The sequence below is a fragment of the Rana temporaria genome, chromosome 12 (genome assembly GCF_905171775.1).
Source record: "Rana temporaria chromosome 12, aRanTem1.1, whole genome shotgun sequence".
In the NCBI taxonomy this organism is placed as follows: Eukaryota; Metazoa; Chordata; class Amphibia; order Anura; family Ranidae; genus Rana; species Rana temporaria.
The window spans coordinates 38366669-38394402 of NC_053500.1; the positions used below are offsets into that span (position 1 = coordinate 38366669).

Here is a 27734-nt window from a genome sequence, read left to right on the forward strand (position 1 = left end):
ATTTGTTAAATTGGGTTTCTGCCAGGCTGGGCTGTTCTCAGGGCTAGATTAAGAACATCATGGGCCTGGTGCTGAGGATTTTGGTGGGGCCTTTTAGGCTGCATTCACACCTCCGCGACAAGTAACGCCGCGTACGCGGCGTATTTTGCCGCGAATAGTGTAACTTTTTTTTTACAAATCCTTCCTATTGCTTTGTATGGCCGAATGCCAATGCCGCCTGAAAAAAAGGGTCCGGGACTTTTTTTCATGCCGCAGGTGTACGGCGTCTATGAGATGTGAACCATCTCATAGACAGCAATGGGAATTCTCCCCTCCAGCGGCACGAGCGGCCGGCGTCGGGCGTTTTGTCGCGGAGGTGTGAATGGGGTGTAATAAATAATAAATAAATGCGTGGGAATGACATGAACGCAGCCCAGCCAAGGCAAGTGACCAAAGGCACAGAACCCAGAAGGAAGACCGGGTGAAGATGGAAGTGTCCAGGCCCCGCCTGATTCATCGCAGCACTGGAGGGCTCAGTCTGAAAATTGAAGTGTACACTAATGTGCTAATATGCTGTGCATACTTGTACATTGTGGCATAACCTACCCCAGGGCCTCTAAAAAGTAGTAATGTCAGGAAAGTTTACTACCGCTTTATTATCACAGGATCCCAGGAGCCTCTCATGGGGCCCCCTACTGACCCGGTGGACGGTGGCCCTTGGGCAGTGCCTAAGTGCACAGTTGCCAACATTTAAAAAATATTTTCAGGGCCACTTTTTTATATAAGTGCTATATTTAGAGTAGCTGAGATCCCCGATGTTCCTCTATACATCACAGTAGTAATCACAAAATTAAATGAGTACTAATAATGGGGCAGAACAAATATGAGAACTGATATTTCCTTTAGTTGAACTAACAAAAGTGTGTCCATTCTAGAGCTGGTAACATTGAGGATATTCAGTATAATTTTAAAGAACTGTTTTTGTGGGTAAGCGACATAGGGGAGGAGTATGGATGGTATATAAGTGGGAAGTATGTGCAGGTGAGGGAGAGGAATGTGGAGGGTCTAACAGTGGGCACTATGTACAGGAGAGGAGTACAAAGGGTACGGAAAAAAGCACTATGTACAGGAGAGGAGTGTGAAGGGTATGACAATGGGCAGTATGTACAGGAAGAGTGAGGGGGTATGACAGAGGGTAGTACGTACCAGAGAGAAGTGTGGAGGGTATGATGGGGCAGTATGTACAGTAGAGGAGTGTGGAGGGTATGACAGTGGGCAGTATGTACAGGAGAGGAATGTAGACGGTATGATAGTGGGCTCTATGTATAGGAGAGGAGTGTGGAGGGTATGACAGTGAACACTATGTATAGGAGAGGAGTGTGGAGGGTATGACAGTGGGCACTATGTATAGGAGAGGAGTGTGGAGGGTATGACGGTGAGCAGTATGTACAGGAGAGGAGTGTGGAGGGTGCGACAGTGGGCACTAAGTACAGGAGAGAAGTGTATGACAGCAGGCACTATGTACAGGAGAGAAGTGTGAAGGGTATGACAGTGGGCGCTATGTATAGGAGAAGAGTGTGGAGGGTATGACAGTGGGCACTATGTACAGGAGAGGAGTGTGTAGGGTATGACAGTGGGTACTATGTATAGGAGAGAAGTGTGGAGAGTATGACAGTGGGCACTATGTACAGGAGAGGAGTGTGGAGAGTATGACAGTGAGCACTATGTACAGGAGTGGAAGGATATTTAGGGACTGAGTAGTGGTTAAGCGGGTCATACATGGATTGAAATTACGCCAATTATGCAGAGACCAGCCATAGTCAATCTATGTATGGGCTAGCTGGTTTTACACAAGTCAATCTATTAATCAACTTGAGTACAACCAGCCTGTTTTTTTTTCTTAAAACAATCAGTGCTGCCAGCTAAAGTTAGCAACACTGATCATTGTATGCACTGGCAGAACACAATAACACTGCAGGAGTGATTCCCCCATCCACAGGTCAGCAGGTGAGAGGGTGTGTGGGGACAGGCTGGGGAGAGATACTAGTCAGTGGCTGGGTAGGCACTGGTAGTATCAGAGCCAGATACACACAGGTTACATACGCCACGATCGTTAGAGCGAGAACAATAATTCTAGTACTAGACCTCCTCTGTAACTCTAAACATGTAACCTAAAAAAATGTAAAGCATCGCTTAGGATACCAAAAAAAATTGTGCTAACTTAACTAACTAACTGTTTTTCTAATGAATGAAACATTTTTTTCCAAAAAAACATGTTTGAAAAATTGCTGCGCAAATACCGTGCTAGAGCTGCACAATTAATCGTTAAAAAAATCGTGATGTCGATTCAACCCCCCTGACGATCTTCAATGCAGAGTTTGCTGATTCTTTCATATAACAAGTGGAGAGACTTTCAGCTGTCAAAAGAAAATATCTGGACAGTCTGCCAAGTTTTTAACAGGAAACATTGTAACTGACACTTCCTTCTTAGATCAAAGGGATACACTTCTGTGTGTAAAGAACAAATCTGGGCAGTCTGCGAAGTTTGTAAACAAAATGAAACATTGTAACTAACTAACATTGTAACTAAATTTAACCACTTAAAGTCCAACACTTGTTTCTTAAGTTAGAAAGCAATATTATTTGCTAGAAAATTACTTGGAACTGCCAAACATTATATATATTTTAGCAGAGACTCTAGGGAATACAATGGTTATTGCTGCAATATGTTATGTCACACTGCATTTTCCCACTTCAATGAATAATAAAAACCATAAAAACAAAACAGTGAAGTTAGCCCATTTTTTTTTTTTTTTTAATGTGAAAGATGATGTTACGCCGCAACAATCGTGAGAGAATCGTGATCTATCTTCTAAGCAAAAAAATTGCAATTCTAATTTTAGCCAGAATCGTGCAGCTCTGTACCCTGCAACATAAAAAGTGCAAAGACCACCATAGAGTAATTTTCTAGCAAAAAACAAATGATGATTTTTACATGTAGTAGAGAAGTGTCAGAATTGGCCTGGGTGGCAAGGGGTTAATTACCATGAGTAATATACAAATAATTATTATAAGCCCTGTGATCCTATCAGTCTGCTGCAGTGTGTCAGCTTGTATTTATATTGGCCGCTCTGAATGTAGCTTCTGACAGGCTGTGCAAGCAGGCCCGTATCTCCAGAACCATAAATGATAGCCGTCCCATATTTTAACCAGTTGTGGGGTAGCTCTTCCCATGCCTACCCCCAAATGTAGGGTTTCTGTGACCTCTGGTCATCGAGCTACAACCCCCCAAATTCGATCTTAGAAAAAAAAAAATCTTAAAAAAAAAAAAAAAAAAAAATTTTTTTTTTTTTTTTTTTGGGCAAATGGGCCTATCTTGAGAAAGGGGCCTGGAGCTGCAGCTCCATCAGCCCCATTGTTAATCCGGCCCTGGCTGTTCTGTGGTTTCATTCTGTGTTCCAAAGATACATTTCCATCTTTGGATAGCAGGTGGCGCCAGAGGGGTCCAGGCAGAGGCGCCTTTCTCCAGCAGCCAATCAGAGGAGTGTTTCCCTCGCGGGGCATGCTGGGGGAGGGTATTTCTTGGGCGGACGCCATTTTGGGGGGTCTTTTGCCAGTTCCTGGTTCCAGGTGCGGCACCCACCTTTAGGGTGTGCGCACAATCACGGGCCCCGGCGAGATGGCCTACCAGGCTGGGGCGCACGTGCTACGCGGAGTTCCTGACTCTGGGCCCTCATGGCCCGGAGCAACTAAAGCTGCAAAGGGGCCCCAGTGACTTACTGGGTCCCCACACTTCATGAGGAAGATCCCAAGCGAGTTATGCTGTTCAGCCTATCACCGATGCCTTCTCATCCTCAGCCTCGGCCTCGGACGAGAGGAAATCCGTGATAGGCGGAACACGGAACAGTGGCTCTGCTGGAAAAATTAGTGTTCCGCCTATCACGGTCACGGAACAGTCAGAGGAGGAGGCGCGCTTGTTTAATAACGGATGGCCGACGGCTGAGCTGACAGACACACAGGTACATGTAGTAATTGCGGTAATCACGGTCACGGAACAGCCTGAGGAGGAGGCGTGCTTGTTTAATAATTGATGGCCGACGGCTGAGCTGACAGACACACAGGTACATGTAGTAATTGCGGTAATCACGGTCACGGAACAGACTGAGGAGGAGGCGCACATTTTGAGTAATGGATGGCCGCGGACGTCTGGCATACAGAGAACAGGAGAAGGTAGGGAGATCGTCGTCGAGGTATGTTACAGGCACAGTGAGGCATGTTACAGGCACAGTGAGGCATGTTACAGGCACAGTGAGGCATGTTACAGGCACAGTGAGGCATGTTACATATGGCACAGTGAGGCATGTTACAGATGGCACAGTGAGGCATGTTACAGATGGCACAGTGAGGCATGTTACAGATGGCACAGTGAGGCATGTTTACAGATGGCACAGTGTCTACTTATACGCCGGGGAAAAAAAAGTCAGTTACTTTGCTGAGTAACTAATTACTTTGCCAATGAAGTAACTGAGTCACTAACTCAATTACTTTTTCGGACAAGTAACTTGTAACTGTAACTAATTACTTTTTTAAAGGAAGATGAGCAACACTGCTCCCCATCCAAGTTTTATCCAATTAATAAAAATATAAAAACAAGCACTGAACTGTTTCCTGACTCAAGTGTGCCTGTGGAAATGTTGTGTGCCTGGCTGTGCAGGGTGGGGATCCCAGTTCACTTGCAGCTCCTACGTGGGATGCGCTACACACACTTCCCCAGCTATTCCACCACCTGTCACACCACATAATTATGAGTGTATTACTGTTTACAACAAGGTCTGTTGTAAGTGTTAATGCTACACTATGGTCTTTGTGCTGTTTTTCTTTCCCCTTTGTCTCTAACCTAATGCAGCTTCCTGTGGTGGTGTGGCAATGATGCTGCACTCCTCATGAGTTTACAGGAGCGTAGTCACACATCACAGAGTGTGCTTGGCTATCAGTATTGTCACTGCTGATTCACAAAATCATCACCCGACCACACCTAGCCATCCACTGCATTCTGGATTGGCAGCACTGCCTCTGTTGCTGAATCCCTCCCACAAGAGTTGCAGTGTCTGGGAGGGGGGAAGTGTAAGACACAAATAAAGGTGGGAGGAGGATTTTGCTTAGTGAAGGAAGGTGAAGGAAGTTTTTTGTTAACTTTATGAGGCTTGTAGGCAGGGCTTTTTTTCAGATAGAACGTGCTGGAACTGAGGTCTGACAGCCCTCTCCTCTCCAATCTGTCATTTAACATAGAAGCTAGTAGAGGAAGTTTTCTGCACGGCTCACATCCTTTACTGGCTCCTATGTACTAGCGGTGGGCACCCAGGGTTGCTGTTCTCGAGCCCTGGTGAGTTCTTCGGGTTGCAGCACCCATACCTCCCAACTTTTTGAGATGGGAATGAGGGACACCTATCAGTAAAAGTATGTAGGCACAGGACACACCCCTTGCCAAGCCCCCTTTAAGGAGAATTGTACAAAAAACAAGATTGTTTAAACCCACAAGTGCTTTTTTTTACCACTACTATTCCTTTATATTGTCTTTTGGAATGTACAAATGCAGCAATTTAGAAATCAGATAAAAGGTTTAGTGCTGGTAAACACTTTTTGATAGATTAAAGAAACTTTATCATTACAGTCCAATATGAATAAATCCAATCCTAATCCTAACTATAGTTGTGTGGCTGCCCCGGCATACCTCTATAAGGTGGTAGACCACGCTGGTATTCCATACCTCCCAACATTTTGAGATGGGAATGAGGGACACCTACTAGCAAACGTATGTAGGCATACGCCCCCTGCCACACCCCCTTAAAGAAGAATTAACCAAGAAAAGTTTAATTAAATCCACAAGTTTTTTTTTACCATTAATATTCCTTTATATTGGCTTTTAAATTTTACAAATGCAGCAATTTAGAATTTGGATGAAAGATTTAGCACTGGGAAACTTTTTTTGAGAGATAAAAAGTGCATTTTATATACAACTATATAGATTAGACCAAAATGAGGGACAAATGATGAGGAATGAGGGACAGAGGGACATTGCTCCAAATAAGGGACAGTCACTCGAAATCAGGGACAGTTGGGAGCTATGCAGCACCTCAACCTACAGATGCATGTGGTAATTCAGGAGGCAGCGTCCCTCACCACCTGCCACCGCTACTCCCCTTTTAGCATGGAACTGAGGAGCCCTGAAACTTCACCTCAGCCTCAACTACAGTTCAGATTGCTCTTCAATTGGTTGAGTTAAAAAAAAAAAAAAAGCCTACACATACTATATAGAGCAGTGGTGGTGGAAGAGTATGGGAGATGTGAATGAAAAGGGGGGGGGGGAGTTTTCCAGAGACTGAATTTGTGAAGAGAGGATAATTGTGATAGTGTGTGTAAGGGGGGGGGGATAGCAGAGGGGAATGTTGGGGGGGGGGATTTGTACAGAGAGGAGAATTGGGGTAAATTTGTGCAGAGGGGAGCTGGTGGGGGTGTTTTACAGAGAGGAGAGCTGGTGGGGGGGATGTTTTACAGAGAGGAGAGCTGTTGTGAATTTGTGGAGAGAGGAGAACAGTGGAGGGAGAGGGGATTTGTGGAGAACTGTGAAAGTGAGGGGGGGTAGCAGAGAGGGGAGCTGAGGGGGAAATGTGTAGAGAGGATAACTGGGAGGGATTTTGCAGAGAGGAGATCTGGGGAAATGCACATGGGGGGATTCATGGATAGAGGCAAGGAAATGTTAGCAGAGAAGAGAGCTGGGAAAGTGGGGGAAGAGGGGATTTGTGCGAAAGGAGAGATAGGAGGAATTTTAGCAGAGAGGAGAGCTGGGAAGTGGGGGGATTTGTACAGAGAGGAGAAGCTGGGGGGGGGGGGGGATTTTAGCAGAGAGGACTGTACAGCAGTGGTGTGGAAATTTGTGCAGAGAGGAGAACTGGGAGGGGAGAGCTTTGTGCAAACTACTGCAAAGGTGAGAGCTGCAGAGGACAGAAGACAGGTGGTGCAAATTAAGAGGTGTAGAGGGGGAGGGGAGAGCAGATTGTGCAAAATGAGAGCTGTGGAGGGTGGGGCATGTTGTACAGTGGTTAGAGCTGTAGGTTGGGGTGAGCTTTAGATGAGAGTGCAGCCACCTTGGGCAGAGTTAATGTGGACGGGGTGCAGAGGTAACTTGTGGTCTTGGGGTGTAAGCTGTGGTTGAAGGGGTGCAGAGGTGAATAGTTGATGGGGGGGTCAAAGGTGAGTTATGCATGGGAGGGAGGTGTGCTAAGGTGAAGTGTATATAGGGCTGCATAGTAAAGCTGTGGACAGGGGACTGAAGAGGTGAGCTGTGAATGGGGACATAGAGGTAAGCAGAAAAATAAGCAGAGGTGAGGATTCGATGGTTACTTTTGGGGGGATACGTGGGGACCAGTGACACTAAGGCCGCGTACAGACGAGCATACATGTACGATGAAACCGGTCCGCTGGACCGTTTTCACCGTACATGTCTGCCCGGGGATTTCTGTATGGTGGCTGTACTCACCATCATACAAAAATCCGCTCGTAAACAATACGCGGGGCGTGTCCGCGCCGTCGCCGCAACGATGACGCGGCGACGTGGGCGGCCCTGCCAGTTCAATGCTTCCATGCATGCGTCAAAGTCATTCGACGCATGCGAGGGATGACGGGCGCTCGGACATGTACGGTAGGTCTGTACAGACGACCGAACATGTCCGAGCGGGCAGGATTTCAGCGGGCTGTTTTAAAACAAGTCCAGAAATATTTGCCCGCTGGAAAAAGGCCCGGCGGGCAAATGTATGCTGGAATCCTGTCCGCTCGGGCCTACACACGACCGAACATGTCTTCTGAAACTGGTCCGCGGACCAGTTTCAGCAGACATGTTCGGTCGTGTGTACGGCCCATAATACATGATCAGTGCTAAAAAATATGCACTGTCACTATACTAATGACACTGGCAAGGAAGGTGTTAACATCAGGGTCAATCAAATGGTTAAATGTATGCTTAGATTGTGCTTACTTACTGTGGGGGAGGTGCTTTGCAGAAACACAGGATCAATACCTTTCTCTCTGACAGAACAACAATCTTCCTTGTTTACATAAGCAGATTGCTGTCCTGCCTGTGTCCTGTGTACTGGAACAAGTGCATCCAAGCTACTACCTCCTGTGCAATGCCTGGTGAGCCTCAGGAACACATCACTCAGCCTGTGAAGTCTCTGTAAACCTCCATATAGTCCATGCAAAAAAAAGGAGAAAGGCGTGTGTCATAGAAGTCGGCTAAAACATAATTTTATTATTGCATGTAAACAACAGTCAAAAAGAAAGCCAACGTGTTTCAGCCATCAGGCCTTAATCATGGCTCATGATTAAGGCCTGACGGTCAAAAAGCATTGGCTTTCTTTTTGAATGTTGTTCACATTATCACATACAATAATAATACAATGTTTTAGCCGACTTCCATGGCACTAGCCTTTCTCATTTTTTGTGTGTCATGTATAATCGGCATGTCCTGGCGGACATTAAATCCGCAGTAACCACAGCTGGGCTCCTGCTGCGTATAATATCAGTGGGAGCGGGTTGTCGGCGTCACGTGCACCCCAGACCCAGAGGTGGCAGATCACATACTAGGTACGTGATCTGGCACAGAGCGGCTGTCCTGCCACGGTAAATGTACAGTGGACGGTCCGCAAGCGGTTCGTGGAGGGTGAGTTCCTGTGCCTATTCTCTGAGAAAAAAAGCCCTGCTTGTACACCACATAGAACCTAGATTTGGGACCTGTTTAGAGAAAAAGAATCACCACTCAAGGAGACCAATTAGGAACCTCCTCACCGAATCCAAAGTCACAGGTGCTGGGGTACAAGCTGACAAGTTTCACACTAAACTTTAGTGCTTAATCATGATTAAGCACTAAAGTTTAGTGTGAAACGCGTCAGCTTGTACAACGTTTGCTGTGGCATGTACCCTGTGTTTTTTAATTTTACAATAAAATCAACAAGTTTTGGAGTGCGGCTGTCCTGAAACCCTTCCTTCATTTTGGGACCAGTTTAGACTGACATTCAGGAGCTTTTAGATTTACTTTAAGAATTTGAGTGATTAGTACTTACCTTTGTGGAGTAATGCACTGTAAAACTTGTCATCAAGATGGTAAAAAATGCAACAGTGAGAAAAAACGTTTGGTTCCATGTAGTAGTCATCACAACTTCAAAAGCTGAAAAATAAAAAAATATTATTACAATCTTACAGTATACTTACAGTTGATCTCCCTCCAACCCAGGGGTCCCCAACCTCCTGGGCATGGACCGCCCTGTTGATGACCAGGCTGCACAGTGGGGGTCGAGTGGTTCCCGCGGTCCACACAAGCCTATCACAGACCGCAGTCACCGCTCACCAGCTGCTGTGCAGAAATTCCTGTGTGTCCTCTCATGACTCTTCCGCCCGCCAATGGTATGATTCCTATGGCAGGGGAGGAAGAGATTAAAATGGGAAGAGAGGGATGGCAGGGGCACTGTAATGTAAATGGGGTGCTGTAATATAAAGGGGACTGCTTTGTAAAGGGGGCACTGTAATATAAAGGGGACTGCACATTTATCATTATAGTTCAGTCCCATTTATATCACAGTGCCTCCATGTAGTCCCTAAACATAAGGAAAAATACACTAAATTAGGAACAGAAAGTCAATGTGGGCTACTCAATATACAGTGAGTACACTAGACCCCTCACATTTTTGTAAATATTTTATTCTATCTTTTCATGTGACAACACTGAAGAAATTACACTTTGCTACAATGTAAAGTAGTGAGTGTACAGCTTGTATAACAGTGTAAATTTGCTCAACACACAACCATTAATGTCTAAAGATCCAAATTGGGTCCAGTTACCCATGTTCCCTCCCCGGTGTCATGTGACTCGTTAATGTTACAAGGTCTCAGGTGTGAATGGGGAGTAGGTGTGTTAAATTTGGTGTTATCCCTCTCACTCTCTCATACTGGTCACTGGAAGTTCAACATGGCACCCCATTGCAAAGAAATCTCTAAAGGATCTGAAAAAGAATTGTTGCTCTACATAAAGATGGCCTAGGCTATAAGAAGATTGGCAAGACCCTGAAACTGAGCTGCAGCATTGTGACCAAGACCATACAGCGGTTTGACAGGACAGGTTTCAACTCAGAACAGGTCTCACCATGGTCTACCAAAAAAGTTGAGTGCGCATGCTCAGCGTCATATCCAGAGGTTGCTTTTGGGAAATAGACATATGAGTGTTGCCTGTCAGTGCTCAGATCATATGTCGTACACTACATCAAATTGGTCTGCATGGCTGTCATCCCAGAAGGAAGCCTCTTCTAAAGATGATGCACAAGAAAGCCCACAAAGAGTTTGCTGAAGACAAGCAGACTAAGAATGGATTACTGAAACCTTGTCCTTTGGTCTGATTAGACCAAGATAAACTTATTTGGTTCAGATGGTGTCAAGCGTGTGTGGCGGCAACCAGGTGAGGAATACAAAGACAGGTGTATCTTGCCTACAGTCAAACATGGTGGTGGGAGTATCATGGTCTGGGGCTGCATAAGTGCTGCCGGCACTGGGGAGCTACAGTTCGTTGAAGGAACTATGAATGCCAACATCTACTGTTACATACTGAAGCAGAGCATCATCTCCTCCCTTCAGAAACTGACCCCAAAAACATCCCCAAGATGACCACTGCCTTGCTAAAGAAGCTGAGGGTAAAGGTGATGAAATGGCCAAGCATGTCTCCAGACCTAAACCCTATTGAGCATCTGTGGGGCATCCTCAAATGCAACGTGCAGGAGCGCATGGTCTCTAACATCCACCAGCTCCATGATGTCGTCATGGGGGAGTGGAAGAGGACTCCAGTGGCAACCTGTGAAGCTCTGGTGAACTCCATGCCCAAGAGGGTTAAGGCAGTGTTGGAAAATAATAGTGGCCACACAAAATATTGACATTTTGGGCCCAATTTTGAAATTTTCACTTAGGGGTGAACTCACTTTTGTTGCAAGCAGTTTAGACATTAATGGCTGTGTGTTGAGTTATTTTGAGGTGACAGCAAATTTGCACTGTTATACATGCTGTACACTCACTACTTTACATTTTAGCAAAGTGGAATTTCTTCAGTGTTGTCACATGAAAAGATAGAATAAAATATTTATATATATTTCTCACGTTTGTGAGATACTGTATATGCTGAGCTACCTTATATAAACAGATAGGAGACAAACTAGAGAACTACAGTGGGGCACTGGTCCCTGGGGAGAAGACTCCTGTGGGGCCAGTTCGATGTTCGATAGGAGCTTGTTGAAATTCCGACCGTGTGTAGGCTCCATCGGAAATTTGGTGTCGGAATTTCCGACAACAAAAATTTGAGAGCTGGTTCTCAAATTTTCCGACAACAAAATCCATTCTCGTAAATTCCGATCGTGTGTGGACAATTCCGACGCACAAAATTCCACACATGTTCTGAATTAAGTACGAGACGGAAGCGCTCGGTCTGGTAAAACTAGCGTTCGTAATGGAGATAGCACATTCGTCATGCTGTAACGGACTGAAAAGCATGAGGCTGAAAAGCGCGAATCGTCTCTCACCAAACTTCTACTAACACGACTGGAATTAAACTTCCCTTTTCTAGTGCCGTTGTACGTGTTGGACGTCAGCGTGTTCTTGACGTTCGGAATTTCCGACAACATTTCTGTGACCATATGTATGCAAGACAAGTTTGAGCCAACATCCGTCGAAAATGTATCCACGGTTTTGTTGTCGGAATGTCCAATCCTCGGTACGCGGCAATACAGTGCAATGGTTGCAGTCAATCATCAAACCAAAAGAAAACACTTATTCAGGTGTGGTGTCTGAGTAACAATCTACTGGTCCCAGGCACTATGAAAGAGTGCTAAACAATCTCATAGCTCACCGTACGATTCATCTGTGTCTTCACAGTGTTTTTACATCCGAAACATTAGGAATGAAGGAGCCCCTCCACTTTTTAAGGATCATTAATCTGGCACTAAACAGTATATGGACTACCACCGGTCTAAAAACGTCAGGAAAGTCAGGAAAGTCATCCACTTAAATAGGGCGAGTGCACTCTTAGGTCCTCACGTAAATTACGCTTTTTACAAACGGCGCATGCGCGCGCATGCTCAGTATCACATCGAATTTTCAAAGTAAATTGCGCCCGCTCAATGCTTAGTCAACGTGAACGTAACCTACGCCCAGCCCCATTCACGGACAACTTACGCAAACAACGTAAAATACAACGCTGTTCGTACGTTTCCAACGTCCATACCTAACATGACTTACCCCTGCTTTATGAGGGGTAACTTTACGCCGGCTTATGTCTTACGTAAACGACATATCTTGATACGCCGGGCGCACGTACGTTCGTGAATCGTCGTATCTTGCTAATTTGCATATTCAACACGGAAATCTACGGAAGCGCCACCTAGCGGCCAGCGTAAGTATGCAACTAAGATACGACGGTGTAAGAGACTTACGCCGCTCGTATCTAAGCCAAATTTATGCGTAACTGATTCTAAGAATCAGGCGCATTGATACGACGGCTCTCATTCAGACTTACAACGGCGTACGTGGCGATACGCCGTCGTAAGTCCTTTGAGAATCTCGGCCTTAGTGTACATTGAATTGTACTGTATGACCCTCAACCAGCGTGAATCTGACAATACGGAACCCAGCCCTTGTTCACATTTGGTAGGGAAAGGAGATTTCACAAACTCTGTTTTAGATTGAAGGAGGTTGTATAGAATGGAAATACCCTTAGCTTTTGGAGAGGTGGAGGTCCAGTAGGACCAGGCTATAGAGGTTAGTCCAAGGGAGGGAATCAGATTTCGGCTTAGGTAGGCTGAAATTTGCACAAAAGCATATTGATCCAGGGACAAGATATTATAAGTCTCTCTAATGATGTTGGTGGGGGTCAGTTGGCCATTAATCATTAGGTCCTGAAGGAGGATTGAGTTCAGGGGGGAACTTTGCCTGTGGGGCACATTAGGTAATAAAAATGTGAAGATTTCCAGAGGGATGGGGATGGAAGACTTGGATACAGAGGTAGGAGACGTTTTAATGAAGTAACTTCAAACTTCTACAGCAGCGGGTATAGTACGGTGGGTTTTCTTGGGGGTAGTACCAGAAAAGGATTGTGCCAGAAGAAAATAATTTAAGTGCCCATGCGTGGTGAAGTGTTGTTCTATGGCTAGCCAATGCTTGGCACCTGATGGGGTGAACCATTGTCTTAGCTGATCTAGTACTACTGCCACATGATAATCCTTCATGTCTAGTAGTCCCATCTCACCCACTTTTTTGTGTCTAATGAGAGTGTTGTAAGGACATCTTAGTTGTTTACCTTGCCATACGTAAGAGCTTAGGGTGTGTTTCATGGCCATGAAGAAGGAGGAAGGATAGAGGTAAGGATCGATAGAGGTATAGCCTCTGCTGTGAGCCCTGTGGAGCCGCTGAGAGCCGGAGCTGTCACAGTGTGCAGCCATGCAGAATGGCAGCTGGGCATGCCTCTCCTCCTGGAATAAAATATTAGATGCTTCGAGGGCTAACTAAGTCATTTTTAAAAGTCAAATTTTACCACTACATCCCTGGGGGGGGGGAAACCATCTGGCCCTATGGGTCCAGTCCATCTCCAGGCATTCAGCTGGGATATCAAGAACCATTTCCTTTATAAGAGCTAGGATGCAACCCTGAAGATCAACCACCAGCCAGTAGTGTATTTAGGTTTTGTGCTGCCCTAGGCCTGACTAAATTTCTGCACCTCCTAAATTAAATATGACGCCTTCCTGTCAAGACCACACCCTGTTTTTTTAAGACCCGCCCTAAAATTTTCAGGAGGGGCGGGACACTATTTCTGAGGGTCCTGGGGGTGGGCAATGGATTCCCTTAATTTGCATATTTTTTTCTCACTTTCTATTTGGCTATGGGGCAGGAAGTGAAGGAAAATCTTCACAATTGGACAGGGATGGTAAAACTGACAGGGGCTATAACCTTCCCTTACTCTATCCAGAATGAAAAAAAAGTGTTGATTATACTTCTACTTTAAGCACAAATTTCTGATAATTTTATTGAGAGGACTAAGAAAATATAACAATGCCAATGGTGCAACAGAAACATAGCACAGTGAGGAAGGTTTGTGGTCCAGGATGATAGAACAGTCAAAATTAGAAGCGCCCCCCCTCACACACACACACAGTTGCGGAATGCCTAACAGTGTAGCGCAAGTCGGCTGGGGACTCTTTTTGTGCTGCCCCCCCTGCAAAGTGCTGCCCTAGTCCTGGGCCTTGTTAGCCTAGGCCAGGATACAGCGTTGCCACTAGCCCACGTATTCTTATGTTGCTATGGCAGGCGTGGTTCTTGATGTCCTCCAGCTAATTTCAGAGGGTATGGAGCTCAGTCAGTAGTTGTTCCAGGTTGCTCGTGACCATCCATGAGTGGTGGCTGTAACAGGAGTGACTTTTGGGCACAGATTGAGCCAGGAGATGGGGGACACATGTTGGATTGTTTTGGCGTGGACAGTGATTTACAGTATATTCCTTAATGCCTGCAAAGAATATTCTATGACTCATTTCTATGCTTAGCCCTGACTAGTGACATGCTAATTGAGTCAGGGCCTGGACGACATTTCATTGTCCTTGTGTAAAGGTGTTGTAACGGACAGGTGTTAATCCAGGTCTGCTCCCAGAACTCTAATTATGCATGCTAAATACTGTTTATGTGTGATAACACTGTCTAAAGCCTAGTGATGCTCAGAGGTGTGAATAGGTGTCAAGCTGTATGCGGAGACAGAATGTCTGCCTAGGGAACTCAGTGTGTGATGGGGTTTTGTTTGTTATGCTGTTAATGAAGGAATGTGCAGTGATTAGACATGATAATTATAAGCCGGCGCCGACCTGTCTAGAATGGTTAGTAATTAGCCTTAGTGTGTGGGTGGGGAGTTGATTGTTCCTTTAATGCCCTGTACTGTATATAAGACTGAGAAGAAACCATTAAAGTTGTTCATTACATTTGGAACAAGCACAGAGCTGTGTCTCGTCTTGATTCTGGGAAAATGGGATGCCTGCTGATTTGTCTGTGTGCCAGATGAGCTGTCTTGGATGGGATGGAAGGTAGTAAGCGGTGCTGACCGTTACAATTGGTGGCTAGCAGCGGGATAATTCCATTGCTTAAAGGACAGCTACAAGGACTACTGGAGAACCGTGGCAGACCAGCCAGCAACCATAAGAAGATGGACGTGATCACAGAACTTGTCCAAATGGATGGAGAGGAAAGACCCAACTTAACAGACAGGACCCCGGAGGAGGCAAGCTTTGATCGGGCTGTCAAACTAAGACTGGCACACTATGGTCCTAACCCTCCACCAGAGATCATAGACCGAGTTATAGCTGCTGTGGACGCAAATTGGCTACGGCAAAGACGTTCTGCAGCAGCAGAAGTCACAGCAGCACCAACTGAAAGGAGAAAGATACATTTTGCTGCTTTTAAGAACTTCATTGAAACTGAAGGGGAGATTGATGGGTATCTTGCTGATTTTGAACGGCAATGTGCCCTACACCGGGTGCCCACAGAGGAATGGGTTACCATTTTGTCTGGGAAATTGTCCGGCCGGGCCAGTGAAGCGTTCAGGGCCATCCCAGACAAGGATATTATGAACTATGGACTGGTAAAAGAAGCACTTTTGGCCAGGTATGCCATCACGAGGCAGATCCGATACAAGCAGCTAACCAGGACAACAGGCAGCAACACAGGCAGACTGTCTGGGTCAATGGAAAGGTAGCCAATGGACTACGCGATTCTGGGGCCACAATGACACTGCTACGGAAGAAACTCATCCCAGAGAGCCAGCACACTGGAGACACCGTAGCCGTAAGAGTAGCGGGAGGCACCGTCTTCCGGCTACCCGTTGCCCGGGTTCACCCGGATTGGGGGGTTGGTTCGGGACATGTGAATGTGGGGGTGATGAAGGAATTGCCAGCAGATGTACTACTGGGGAATGATTTGGCCCCCCTTGTTTCTGCGTACGCCCCGATGTGTCCCGTTGAAGCCCACACAGTGACTACCTGTGCCCCAACCCACGTTGCTGGAACCAACTCGCTTGCTGCTGAGACCCGGGTAAGACTACCTTCCCCGACATGTACTGTAGATCCGGCACAATATCACAGTCTAAAATGGGAATGTGACAAGTTGGCCAGTGAGAAATCAGAGATACAACGACACTACGTCATGTATTATGAGATGTCCCGTGGCTTGAACATTGAAATGCACAAACAGGCTGAAATTGTCAAAAGATTAAATGGGATTTGCATCCAGGTGGTGTCCTATCTCTCCCAAGAGCATCAGCAACAGGTTTTGGGAGCCATTGAGAGAGCAAAGCAAGTGACTGTTCCAGAACTGAATTCCATTATTCACCTTCACCATCAGCTACCGACCTGGTAAGCCAAATGGCAATGCTGATGGTTTATCCCGGCAAACAGACGTCATCCCGGCCTCCTAGTTCCGGACATCCCCAAGTTGACCCGAAAAGGATCAAGCCGGGTCTGCCGGAGTGTCCCACAAGGAGGGAGCCATGTAACAGGAGTGACTTTTGGGCACAGATTGAGCCAGGAGATGGGGGACACATGTTGGATTGTTTTGGCGTGGACAGTGATTTACAGTATATTCCTTAATGCCTGCAAAGAATATTCTATGACTCATTTCTATGCTTAGCCCTGACTAGTGACATGCTAATTGAGTCAGGGCCTGGAAGACATTTCATTGTCCTTGTGTAAAGGTGTTGTAACGGACAGGTGTTAATCCAGGTCTGCTCCCAGAACTCTAATTATGCATGCTAAATACTGTTTATGTGTGATAACACTGTCTAAAGCCTAGTGATACTCAGAGGTGTGAATAGGTGTCAAGCTGTATGCGGAGACGGAACGTCTGCCTAGGGAACTCAGTGTGTGATGGGGTTTTGTTTGTTATGCTGTTAATGAAGGAATGTGCAGTGATTAGACATGATAATTATAGGCCGGCGCCGACCTGTCTAGAATGGTTAGTAATTAGCCTTAGTGTGTGGGTGGGGAGTTGATTGTTCCTTTAATGCCCTGTACTGTATATAAGACTGAGAAGAAACCATTAAAGTTGTTCATTACATTTGGAACAAGCACAGAGCTGTGTCTCGTCTTGATTCTGGGAAAATGGGATGACTGCTGATTTGTCTGTGTGTCAGATGAGCTGTCTTGGATGGGATGGAAGGTCGTAAACGGTGCTGACCGTTACAGTGGCATTGTCCATGTATTGATCCATCTGTATGTTCGAATTATTTGAGAAGTTTTGTTGATAATTTGCAGAAGGCTGTTATTATTTCCTCCCAAACTCAGGGCTTCCTGGCTTCATGAATTTTGGGCTTCCTCGCTGCTTCAGAGAAGGGAGTTTGTAACGCTGAAGGTAACTGCATGAGGCTGTCTGTGGAACCCTTGGATTCTCTAGGCGAATGTCTGGTAGTTTCATCAAAAGGTGTAGCCAGCGCCATGTCTAAGATAGACAGTCAGAAGATTAGGGTGCAAAAGGGTAACGTTTTTTAGAGGATACAATAGCGTTAGATGCAGCAGAGGTTGTTAGACCTGAGGTAGGTGAAGCAGATCTAGAATGCCGCCATTCAGATCTGATTTCAAACTCTGAAAAAGAAGGGCAATGCTAGGAGTCAATCACATATGCTGCATTTACTGACAGGGAACATGCTGATAAGAGAAAGAGAGTCAGCAGAAGGACAAGCCCATGCTGCCTGCTTTGCCCCCTCACTGTCCAATCAAGGACCTGGAGTTTGAACGTGACCTAACTGTCGTTTATATCTGCAGTAGAAAAAACTTGCTGTCTCACAGGGCTTTGTAATTCCAGAATGCTTTGGCCAAAATACAAATCCCATAGCAAATAAAATCAGCCTTATACATACTATATGACTGGACTGGACATCTGCACTGTTTGCAGATGTTTAGCTTTAACAATAAAACTATTTTATAGTAAAAGGACAATAAATGTAAACATATATTTAAAAAATATTTAACAGATATAAGACAAAAACAAGTTGATCTGATTCTTAACAACAGGCTCCGGGGGGTGGACATTTCTAGAGCCAAATGCTGTGGTCATGTCCCAAGCGTCTATTATCCCAACATTAAGTCCACTGAAGATGTCCTTTACTAAGAGGTACTGAATATATCCGTGAAAGTCACTAAATCGCTCTACATCAGAGTTAATCTCCCTGGTGTTCTCAGACTTTATGATAACTTTTGTATCTGGGCTTCGTAAAAACAGGCTCTCTATGGCCCTTCGTATGCTGAGAAGCCTTTTGATGAACACGGGAAAAGGAAAGGGCCGGAAGTGCTGTCCTACAGCTATCACAACAATTGTGTTGGAGCCGCCACCAAGCTGGTCGAGTTCATTGGTGATATAGGATTGAGTTTTGACATTGAAAAAGCTCATAGTTACAAATGGATGTCCATGTTTCTTCCATTGAATGTAGATGCTGTTTTGCAAGTCAAATGCTATATAGGTCTTATGCCAACCAGGCATGTGGGTCTCAAAAAATGTCAGATCTGGTAAAGAAAAAGATCAAAAAGCAAATGATTATGTATTTTTAAAAAGCATACCTTGTATTTTTTATTAGACCTTGGCAAAAATCCACCAAAATGACATAATTTTTTATTTATTGTTAGGCAGAAGACTAATCTCCAAAAAAGTACCAAATCATTGTATAAAACCTTAACAAGAACAAAAATAATACATAGTTAAAAAAAAATGCAGTTCAGTCAGGATAAGCATGTATTTAATTCAATCGATTCTTTTGGCTCATGATATTCTAGTTTGAGTAATCTGTTAGGATAAATTGCACATCAAAACCCACACAGGGTTTTTAGTTCCAATAAACAAGTCCATCCCCATTTGTAATCTGCCATATATGAGCTGACCACGGTCCTTAATCCAACCCTCAACAATTATTGCTCGCCTTCACTCTGTCAATAAACTTGAAATGCTCTCAGAAGCATCTTAAACCAATGTCCAAAGCATGCCTCATTTGCTCATAAATGCCCATTGACACTGGTCCTTACCCATATGGCAGGGTTTGTTCTTTACGGCCAGATATTGATGCACACTAATGTCGCGTACACACGATCATACATTCCGACAACAAAACTGGGGATTTTTTTCCGACGGAATGTTGGCTCAAACTTGTCTTGCATACACACTGTCACACAAATGTTGTTGGAAATTCTGAACGTCAAGAACGCGGTGACGTACAACACCTATGACTAGAAAAATGAAGTTCAATAGCCAGTGTGGCTCTTCTGCTTGATTCAGAGCATGTGTGGATTTTTGTGCTTCGGAATTGGCTACACATGATCAGAATTTCCGAAAAGAACTTTTGTTGTCGGAAAAATTGAGAACCAGCTCTCAAACATTTGTTGTCGGAAATTCTGACAGCAAATGTCTCATGGAGCATACACACGGTTGGATTTTCAGACAACAAGCTCACATCGAACATTTGTTGTCGGAAATTCTGACCGTGTGTACGCGACAGTATTCACAAGATTACAAATTGATAGTGTGTGTGACTGGTACTAGCCAAAGTGCATTTACGTTAACCTCCAAACATAAATTAATAAAGAATTTTAATTAAGTATCCTATTTGAAGTGGTGATCTGTGAAGACTTATGAAAAGTGGTTTGCAGAGCAAGTAGATCAGGCACAATGAGCGAGGCTCAGCATTATTAACAGGTAAGCTGTCCTTCGTTAACTGGTTGCCCACATACATATCCTGCGGGGCGGAGGCTCCTACAGGTAAAATCACGTACCTGAACATGATCGCCTCTTCTGGGTTTGCAGCGTGCACGCGCGCCACCCGCGACCAGCCAATCAGCGGGTTCGATGGACCTGATGTCCGCCGGGACCCGCCAATCGTTCGTGAGAGAGGCAGAACGGTGGCAGATGACAGTTCTTTTTTTTTATTATTCTTTATTTTTCACAGATTTTACATTACAATTTTTCACAATCTTATAATATCTTAATACCATCCTTGATACTACCATATTATATTATATTATATTGGGCCATATTCTGAGTAAGGATACGATGGAGTATCTCAGGATACTCCATCGTATCTCTCTTTTTTGGCCCGTGTATCTATGCGACTGATTCTTAGAATCATTTTCGCATAGATACAGATCCGCCATGTGTAAGTCACTTACACTGTCGGGTCTTAAATGTAATTACTCCGCCCGCCGCTAGATGGCGTTTACGTTCAGGTCTCATTTGTTTATGCAAATGAGCCTGATACGCCGATTCCCGAACGAATTTGCGTCGCGTAACCGTCGCTAACGTCGTTTGCGTAAGCGTAAACTTACCCCTGCTATATGAGGGGTAAGTTTACGCAAGTCCCACGTAGGCCATGTTAAGTATGGCGTCGGGTCCGCGTCGTGTTTTTCTGTCGGCTACGTCGTTTCCCTAAGTCGTTCTTGAATACGACTTTACGTCAATGACGCACACGTCGGCGTCATTGACGTTTTACGCCGAGAACTGGAGCATGCGCACTGGGCTATTTTAAGCCCGGCGCATGCGCAGTTCGTTAGAATCGGGGGCGCGCTTAATTTAAATAGAAGCCGCCCCCTTGGAGATACGCGTGGCTACGCCGGGCCACTTTACACTCCGCCGCCCCAAACTACGGAGCAAGTGTTTGGGGAATACAGCACTTGCTCCTGTAGGTTGGGGCGGCGGAGTGTAAATGGCTTACGCGCCGCCCGCAGGAAATCTAGGAGAATATGGCCCATTATCTCCTAAACGATTCATTAATTCAGTGTGAATTCTCTTTTTCTTCTATTACCTCCACATCTTTTCTAAAAAAAAAGAGGACGATGGGAAAAGTCAGACTTCTTCCCCCTCATGCCCCGCTTCCTCCTTCTCCCCTCCTGGTTCGGTTCATCCTCTTTCAACTCTCCCCTCTTATCCCCTCCCTGTACCCATATCATCCGGTACCTCCCATCTTGAGCTTTCATCACCATAATGAGATTCTCCATTTGTTGGATTTCTGCAATTCTGGCAAACCACTGTGCTCTAGATGGGGAGCTATCCTTTTTCCACAGGACATGGATACACGCCCTCGCTGCTATAAGAAGATGTCTCAGCAATGAGTTTTTGTATTTTTCCACTGATATAGGGATGTCAAGTAACAGAAGGGCTGCCAGTTTATCTTCTGGAGACACTGTTAAGCCCTGTACACACGATCGGTCCATCCGATGAAAACGGTCTGATGGACCGTTTTCATCGGTTAACCGATGAAGCTGACTGATGGTCAGTTGTGCCTATACACCATTGGTTAAAAAAACTATTGTGTCAGAACGCGGTGACGTAAAACACAACGACGTGCTGAAAAAAACGAAGTTCAATGCTTCCAAGCATGCGTCGACTTGATTCTGAGCATGCGTGGATTTTTAACCGGTTAGGCCCCGTACACACGAGGGGATCTCCACTGGAAACGGTCCGCTGGACCGTTTCCAGCGGAGATTCCTCCTCCGGATTTGGATCCGATGGCTTGTACACATCGGATCAAAATCCGCGCGGAATTAATCCGCGGTGACGTGTCGCGCCGTCGCCGCGACGATGACGCGGCGACGTGCGCGACGCTGGAAGGTAAGTACTTCCACGCATGCGTCGAAGCATTACGACGCATGCGAGGGAGGGGAGCGGACGGATTGATCCGGTGAGTCTGTACAGACCACCGGATCAATCCGCTGGACCCGATTCAAGCAGATAAATTTCTTAGCATGCTAAGAAATTTATATCCGCTTGAAATCGGACGGCCCGAGGAATCTCCGTGGATAAATATCCGCTAGGCCGTACAGACGAGCGGATTTGTCTGCTGGAACTGATCCGCGGATCAATCCCAGCGGATAGATCCGGTCGTGTGTACGAGGCCTGAGGTATCCATCGGTTAAATTTAAAACATGATTGCTTTTTTTTAACCTATGGATAAATAACCAATGGGGCCCACACACGATCGGTTTGGTCTGATGAAAATGGTCCATCAGACCGTTCTCATCGGTTTGACCGATCGTGTGTACGCGGCATAATTGTTTTAATGGTTTCTATAACCATTCTCCAGAACTCCTTCATTTTCACGCAGTCCCAGAAAATATGTAATAACGTACCCTCTGCCTCGTGACACCTCCAGCAGACATCTGTCGTCTGGGGGTATATTCGGTGTAGTACAGTTGGTGTTCTGTACCATCTAGTTAAAATTTTGTATCCGCACTCCTGGTATCTGCTCGCTGCTGATGCCTTATGGGTAAATAACAGGATCCTATCCCTTTGCTTTTGGGAGAATGTCATTCCCAAATCCCTTACCCATGCCTGAAGGAAAGTGAATTCTTGTGGTGTTTCTAAATTGGTTAATATGGCATAGAAATATGACAAAGAGTGTCTCAGTGGGTTTCTCCTTCAGACGTATGTGCTCAAACCTTGACAGCAGGGCCGTCTTTACCGCAGGGCAAATGGGGCAGGTGCCCTGGGCCCTGTCACTGTTGGGGGCCCAAAGCAACCCCCTTTGAAAAGGGGTCCGGAGGCCCCCAGGGGCCCGGAGGACCCCAGGGCCCCAGATGGCAACCCCCCCCTTTTTTTATTTATTTTTAAATAATAAAAAAAAATTATATATTTTTATTAAAGGGACAATTTTTTAATATATTTTTATTTTATTTTGTATTAAAGGGACAATTTTTTTTAGAGGTCTGGGGGTCCCCAGGGGCCCATAGTTCCCCAGGGCCCCCGGATGACAACCCCCCTTTTTTTTATAAAAAAAAATCTTTTTATTTATATATATATATATATATATATTATATATATATTATAAATATATATATATATATATATATATATATATATATATATTTTTTATTAAAGGGCTCAGAGGTCCCCATGTGGCAAACACCCTTTATCTTTTTTATAAATGTTTATTTTTTTATTTTTGTTTATATATTTTTTTTATTTATTTTTTAATTAAGGGCCCAGAGGTCCCCAGGGCCCCGGATGGCAACCCCCTTTTTTTTGTAATTTATTTTTATTAAAAAAAAAATATTAAAGGGCCCAGAGGTCCCCAGGGCCCCAGATGGCAACCCCCTTTTTAAAATATATTTTTTATATATATATTTTTTATTTCTTTTTTTCTTTTTATTAAAGGGCCCAGAGGTCCCCATGGCCCCGGATGGCTACACCCCTTTTTTATATATATTTTTCTTTATTTCTTTATTTCTTTCTTTTTTTGTAAAGGGCCCCCCGCTTCTAAATTTGCGGCAGCCCCCCCCCCCTGCTTCTCAATTTCAGGCGGCAGCACCCCCATCCCGGTTCTCTGCTCCAGGGGGCCCATGCCTGAAGCTGTGTAAGTGGCCCCATAATTCCTGATGGCGGCCCTGCCTCCCGTTAAGCCCCTGTGCTGCCCACAAATCAGGCTGAAAATCATCAGCGGCACGCAGCCAGTGACAGTACTGCTTCCCTTCCCAGTGTTTTAAAATGTACAGCACCCCTGGCTTCCCTTTAGACGCGCACTTCTCCCTTCCTGCCACTGGGTGCTGCTTGCATATAAAAGTGAATTAGAATGTGATTTTATAACATCCCCAGTTTGCTCTTCCTGAGGCTGACTTCTTCATGTCCTGCTCCTCAAGGTATGTCACTGTTTGCTAATCTATATTGTAAATTGAAGTTTTCTGTAGAGTGTGCCCAAAGTCTTTATAATATTTGATGATTCACTGCAGGTCTGGTCAGTGTTTTAAAAAGTTCCTCTATTTTACACATGGCATGGCATTGGGGTCACAGCACCGTCTGTCCATTCTGCTTTAGCACCATGGGACCCCATGCCATGCCATGTGTAAAATAGAGGAACTCTTTAAATCACAGACCAGACCTGCAGTCCAGGCTGAGTAAAGCCTCAGAGTACATGACATTACTGTCTGTATTTAACTGCTTGATGGGCTAATTTTGGGCCTGGCTGGTTCACATGTATGTGTTTTGGCGGCCCACATTTGCGCATGCACAGCAGCCCATTCATTTGAATGGGCCGCCATGCCTGCGTTTCCTGCAAAAAAAAGCGCATGCCTCATGTAATAGGCTGCGCACACGGCACGCCTATGCCCATCAAGCACCATCAAGCGTCTGCTGTGACTTATCTGCAGTTCCCGCACTGTCAAACTTGCTGCATTTTTAGATGTTTAGGTCACGCTTTTAAAAACACAGTGCGTTTGTGTGTGCAAGAACTTCAGGTAAGTAGCATGGTGCAAAAGCAGAAACAAAGGCATGGCAGCCCATTCAAATCAATGGGCTGCTGTACCTGCACAAATGAGGACCGCCAAAACATACATGTGAACCAGCCAGGCCCAAAATAAGCTGGAGGGGGGCCCAAAAAAAATGTTTGCCCTGGGCCCAAACCATATTAAAGACGGCCCTGCTTGACAGTGTTCTGACTTCTCTGTATGTATTTGCCTTAGTTCAAATAAAGGCTTCTAATTGCATCATCCTGAAAAAGTCTAGTTCTGGTGCTACCTCTCTTTCAATCTCTCTTTTTATCATAAGCCGGTTGTCCCTTGAAAAATGGACAATCCTACTGATACCCCTTTGACGTAGTGCACCGAACCTTTCGATCTGTCCGACCTGGCTCAAAAGCCGTGGTACCCAGGATCAGAGTCATCGGGCTCGGGTATATTGACATAGTCGCTTTTTAAAAGATCTTTTTAATTATTCGTATAGTGGCACCTATCAGATCACAGTTCTGCTAGTAGGGGAGACAGATATCGTCTTCTCACAGCCAAAGCACCCCCCACAGAGTTAGAAAGCCCTCCCTAGGAGCACAGTAAACCCTTTGATTGCCCCTGATGTTAACTCCTTCCCTGCCAGTGTCATTAGTACAGTGACAGTGCATTTTTTAGCATTGATCACTGTATTAGTGTCGCTGATCCCCAAAAAGTGTCACTTAGTGTCAGATTTGTCTCCTGCCACTCCTGCTAAAAATTGCTGATCGCTGCCATTACTAGAAAAAAAAAATCCATAATTCTATCCCATAGTTTGTAGACGCTATGGGGCAGATCCACAAAGCACTTTCGCCGGCGTATCTCGAGATGCGCGTCATAAGTGTAACTATGCGCCAGTGTAACTATGCGCCGTATCCACAAAACGAGATATGCCTGAAAGATAGGTTTTTGCGAACGTCGTAATTTTTCTACACCGGCGCATCGTGGGCGCAAAAAATACGCTGGACGCACCATTGTTTTGCTATGCAAATATGCAAATGAGGGAGATACGGCGATCCACGAAAGTACGTTTGTCCGGCGCAGGCTACGCGCGGTGCGCGTAAGCTGTACGCCCGGTCTAAAGTTACCCCTCATAAAAGCAGCTTTAACTTTGCACCAGACGTGTGCAGGTCAGCTTCAGCAGCACCGTTAGGGACGAGCTGAGCAGCCACACTTGCAGGACAACAATCTGTATGCCAACATGCTAGGGGCATCCATGGTCATAGCTATAATACTGGCTTTAGATGCGCGTAGAAGGAGGAGGGCACGGAGGAGGAGGGCACGGGAGAGGATATACCGACCGCGCATAAACGTCTTTGGCATGGGTGATTCGGAGGTGTATCGCATCTTCAGATTTAGCCCTACTGCCATCCTGGAATTAACCACAACCCTGAAAGATGACATCACCAGGCAGACACGCTGCTCACATGCAGTGGAGCCACTGGTCAAGGTCCTGGCAACACTGCATTTCCTTGCCAGTGGTTCGTTTCAGCGTACAAGTGGAGGTGTGGCTGGGATGGCACAATCCTCCATTAGCAGATGTGTGCACCAGGTTGTCCCCACAATCCTCAGACGCATGGCCAACCAAATCATCAGACCCACCCAGAAGCATCTGCGAGTGAAGGCAATGCAGGATTTCTACAGAATTGCCAGATTCCCAAGCACCGTGGGGGCCATTGATTGCACCCATGTGGCACTACGGCCCCCCCATGACACAGAGCACCTATACCGCAATCGTAAGCACTGGCATTCCATCAACGTACAGGTGATAGCCGATGCACAATGCCTCATATGGCACGTCCGTGCCAAACACCCAGGGTCCAGCCACGACAGCTACATATACCGTCAAAGCCCCATCCCAACAGAATTTGAACAGAACGTGTATGGGGACAGCTGGCTGGTTGGTGAGTGACATGGGAGTCAGGCATGTCTGTCCGCCCCCATGATGCAGACATCACGAGGGGCACATGCATGACTAACATCCTCCTGCCTTTTCCCTTCCAGGTGACTCGGCATATGCACTTGGGCCCCATCTCATGACTCCATTCCGGGATCCCCAAACCCCAGGAGAGCAAAGATACAATGATGCACACGCACGTACCCGTGGAGTGGTGGAACGCACCTTTGGCCTCCTGAAGTCCCGTTTCCGATGCCTGGATAAGTCTGGGGGTACCCTGTTGTATTTCCCAAACTTTGTGTGCCAGATCATCGGTGCATGTTGCATGCTACACAACTTCGTTGTGAGAAAGGGCCTGGAGATTGACATACGTGATGACCTGACCCCCGAACCAGACAATCCACCCCTAACCGAGGCTACCCCATCTGCTGAGGGAACAGCAGTCAGGAGATGCCTCGCAGTAGGCATCTTTGCACATTAAACACACACATAAATCATGGCACAAGGAGAATGCACGCATGCACACCATTGTGGTCCCTAGCACACACCCCACATCCACATCAAATTGGATTAGCCCAAGTCCACCATTCAGGACTTGTGAGCAGCAACGCTGCGCCAAGGCTCCAATTATGTTGCTGGACATTCATACACCATTCACACAGACCTGGGGATCACTTCTCCCTGGTCCTGGGGATCCCTTCTCCACCACAACCCGAGGGTGACACCCCTTTTCCGGCAGGAATGTCACCCCCACATTCATACATTCAACACTCACTCTCATTCTTGTGATATAGAGTGATACATGTGTAATTCCTGATCAAGCCCTCTGTCTGCCCTGCTCTTCTAGATTGGATTTTACTGTGTATGACCTTAGACCAGATTTTAGGACTATTCCCTGAACTCAGCCTGCCTTTTACCTGCACTGCCACAGAACCCCTGCTGCCTGTCTGCCAATCGCAAGTTCCTGTTTGATTTGATTTAGTTAGTTCACGCCTGCCCTGGCGTGGTAGCCAGTCACTATAGCATTGTGTGAGATCTGGGGGCAACTGAGTACTGGTAGGCCTGCTTGCCTTATGGGAAAGGCTGCTGCTGCTATAGGCGAAGAACACAGTAGCCAGCTATAGTGTCTGACCACTTGCGTTGGTGTAGACGTGACAGCTACCATGTCAAAGGCAATGGAGGTCTGGATGGAGATGTTAAATTCTGCTCTTAAGAATGGTGCAGAAAGCATAGGAGGCTTCTTTGCTTTGCAAGAGCCAAAATTAGTATCGGTCTTCTTGGGCAGGACCTCTGTTGACACCTGTTCTGTGGCCTGGGTATGCTCTGGTGATGGGCAAGCACTCTTTGTGGCTGTTGTCATGGCTGGTGGATTAAGCATCAAAGCAGGCTTGGTGTAACATTTCCTTTAAGGGGTCTACACTCTCTGGGAACAAACTGGACAGCACCAAAGCCAGGGCCATAGATGGTAAGTCTGGGTTCTTGCCTTGAAAAAAAAAACTGCTAAAATAGAAGGGATC

At 45.8% G+C, this 27734-nt stretch overlaps 2 protein-coding genes across 4 annotated transcripts in view; both read right to left on the minus strand.

The window, feature by feature from the left end:
- LOC120919213 (NXPE family member 4-like) overlaps positions 1 to 27734 on the minus strand; it is a 242112-nt gene that overhangs the window by 31781 nt on the left and 182597 nt on the right. Inside the window, exon 2 of the mRNA XM_040331266.1 lies at positions 9096 to 9199. Coding sequence (XP_040187200.1) covers positions 9096 to 9185 — 90 coding nt within the window. The 5' untranslated portion in view covers positions 9186 to 9199. The remainder of the gene's footprint in view (positions 1 to 9095; positions 9200 to 27734) is intronic.
- Positions 17312 to 27734, minus strand: part of LOC120919212 (NXPE family member 1-like) — a 193010-nt gene continuing 182587 nt past the window's right edge. For all 3 annotated transcript variants that reach the window (XM_040331263.1, XM_040331265.1, XM_040331262.1), the window contains one exon: positions 17312 to 18590. In XM_040331263.1, the coding sequence (XP_040187197.1) occupies positions 18055 to 18590 (536 nt within the window). In that variant the 3' untranslated portion in view covers positions 17312 to 18054. The remainder of the gene's footprint in view (positions 18591 to 27734) is intronic.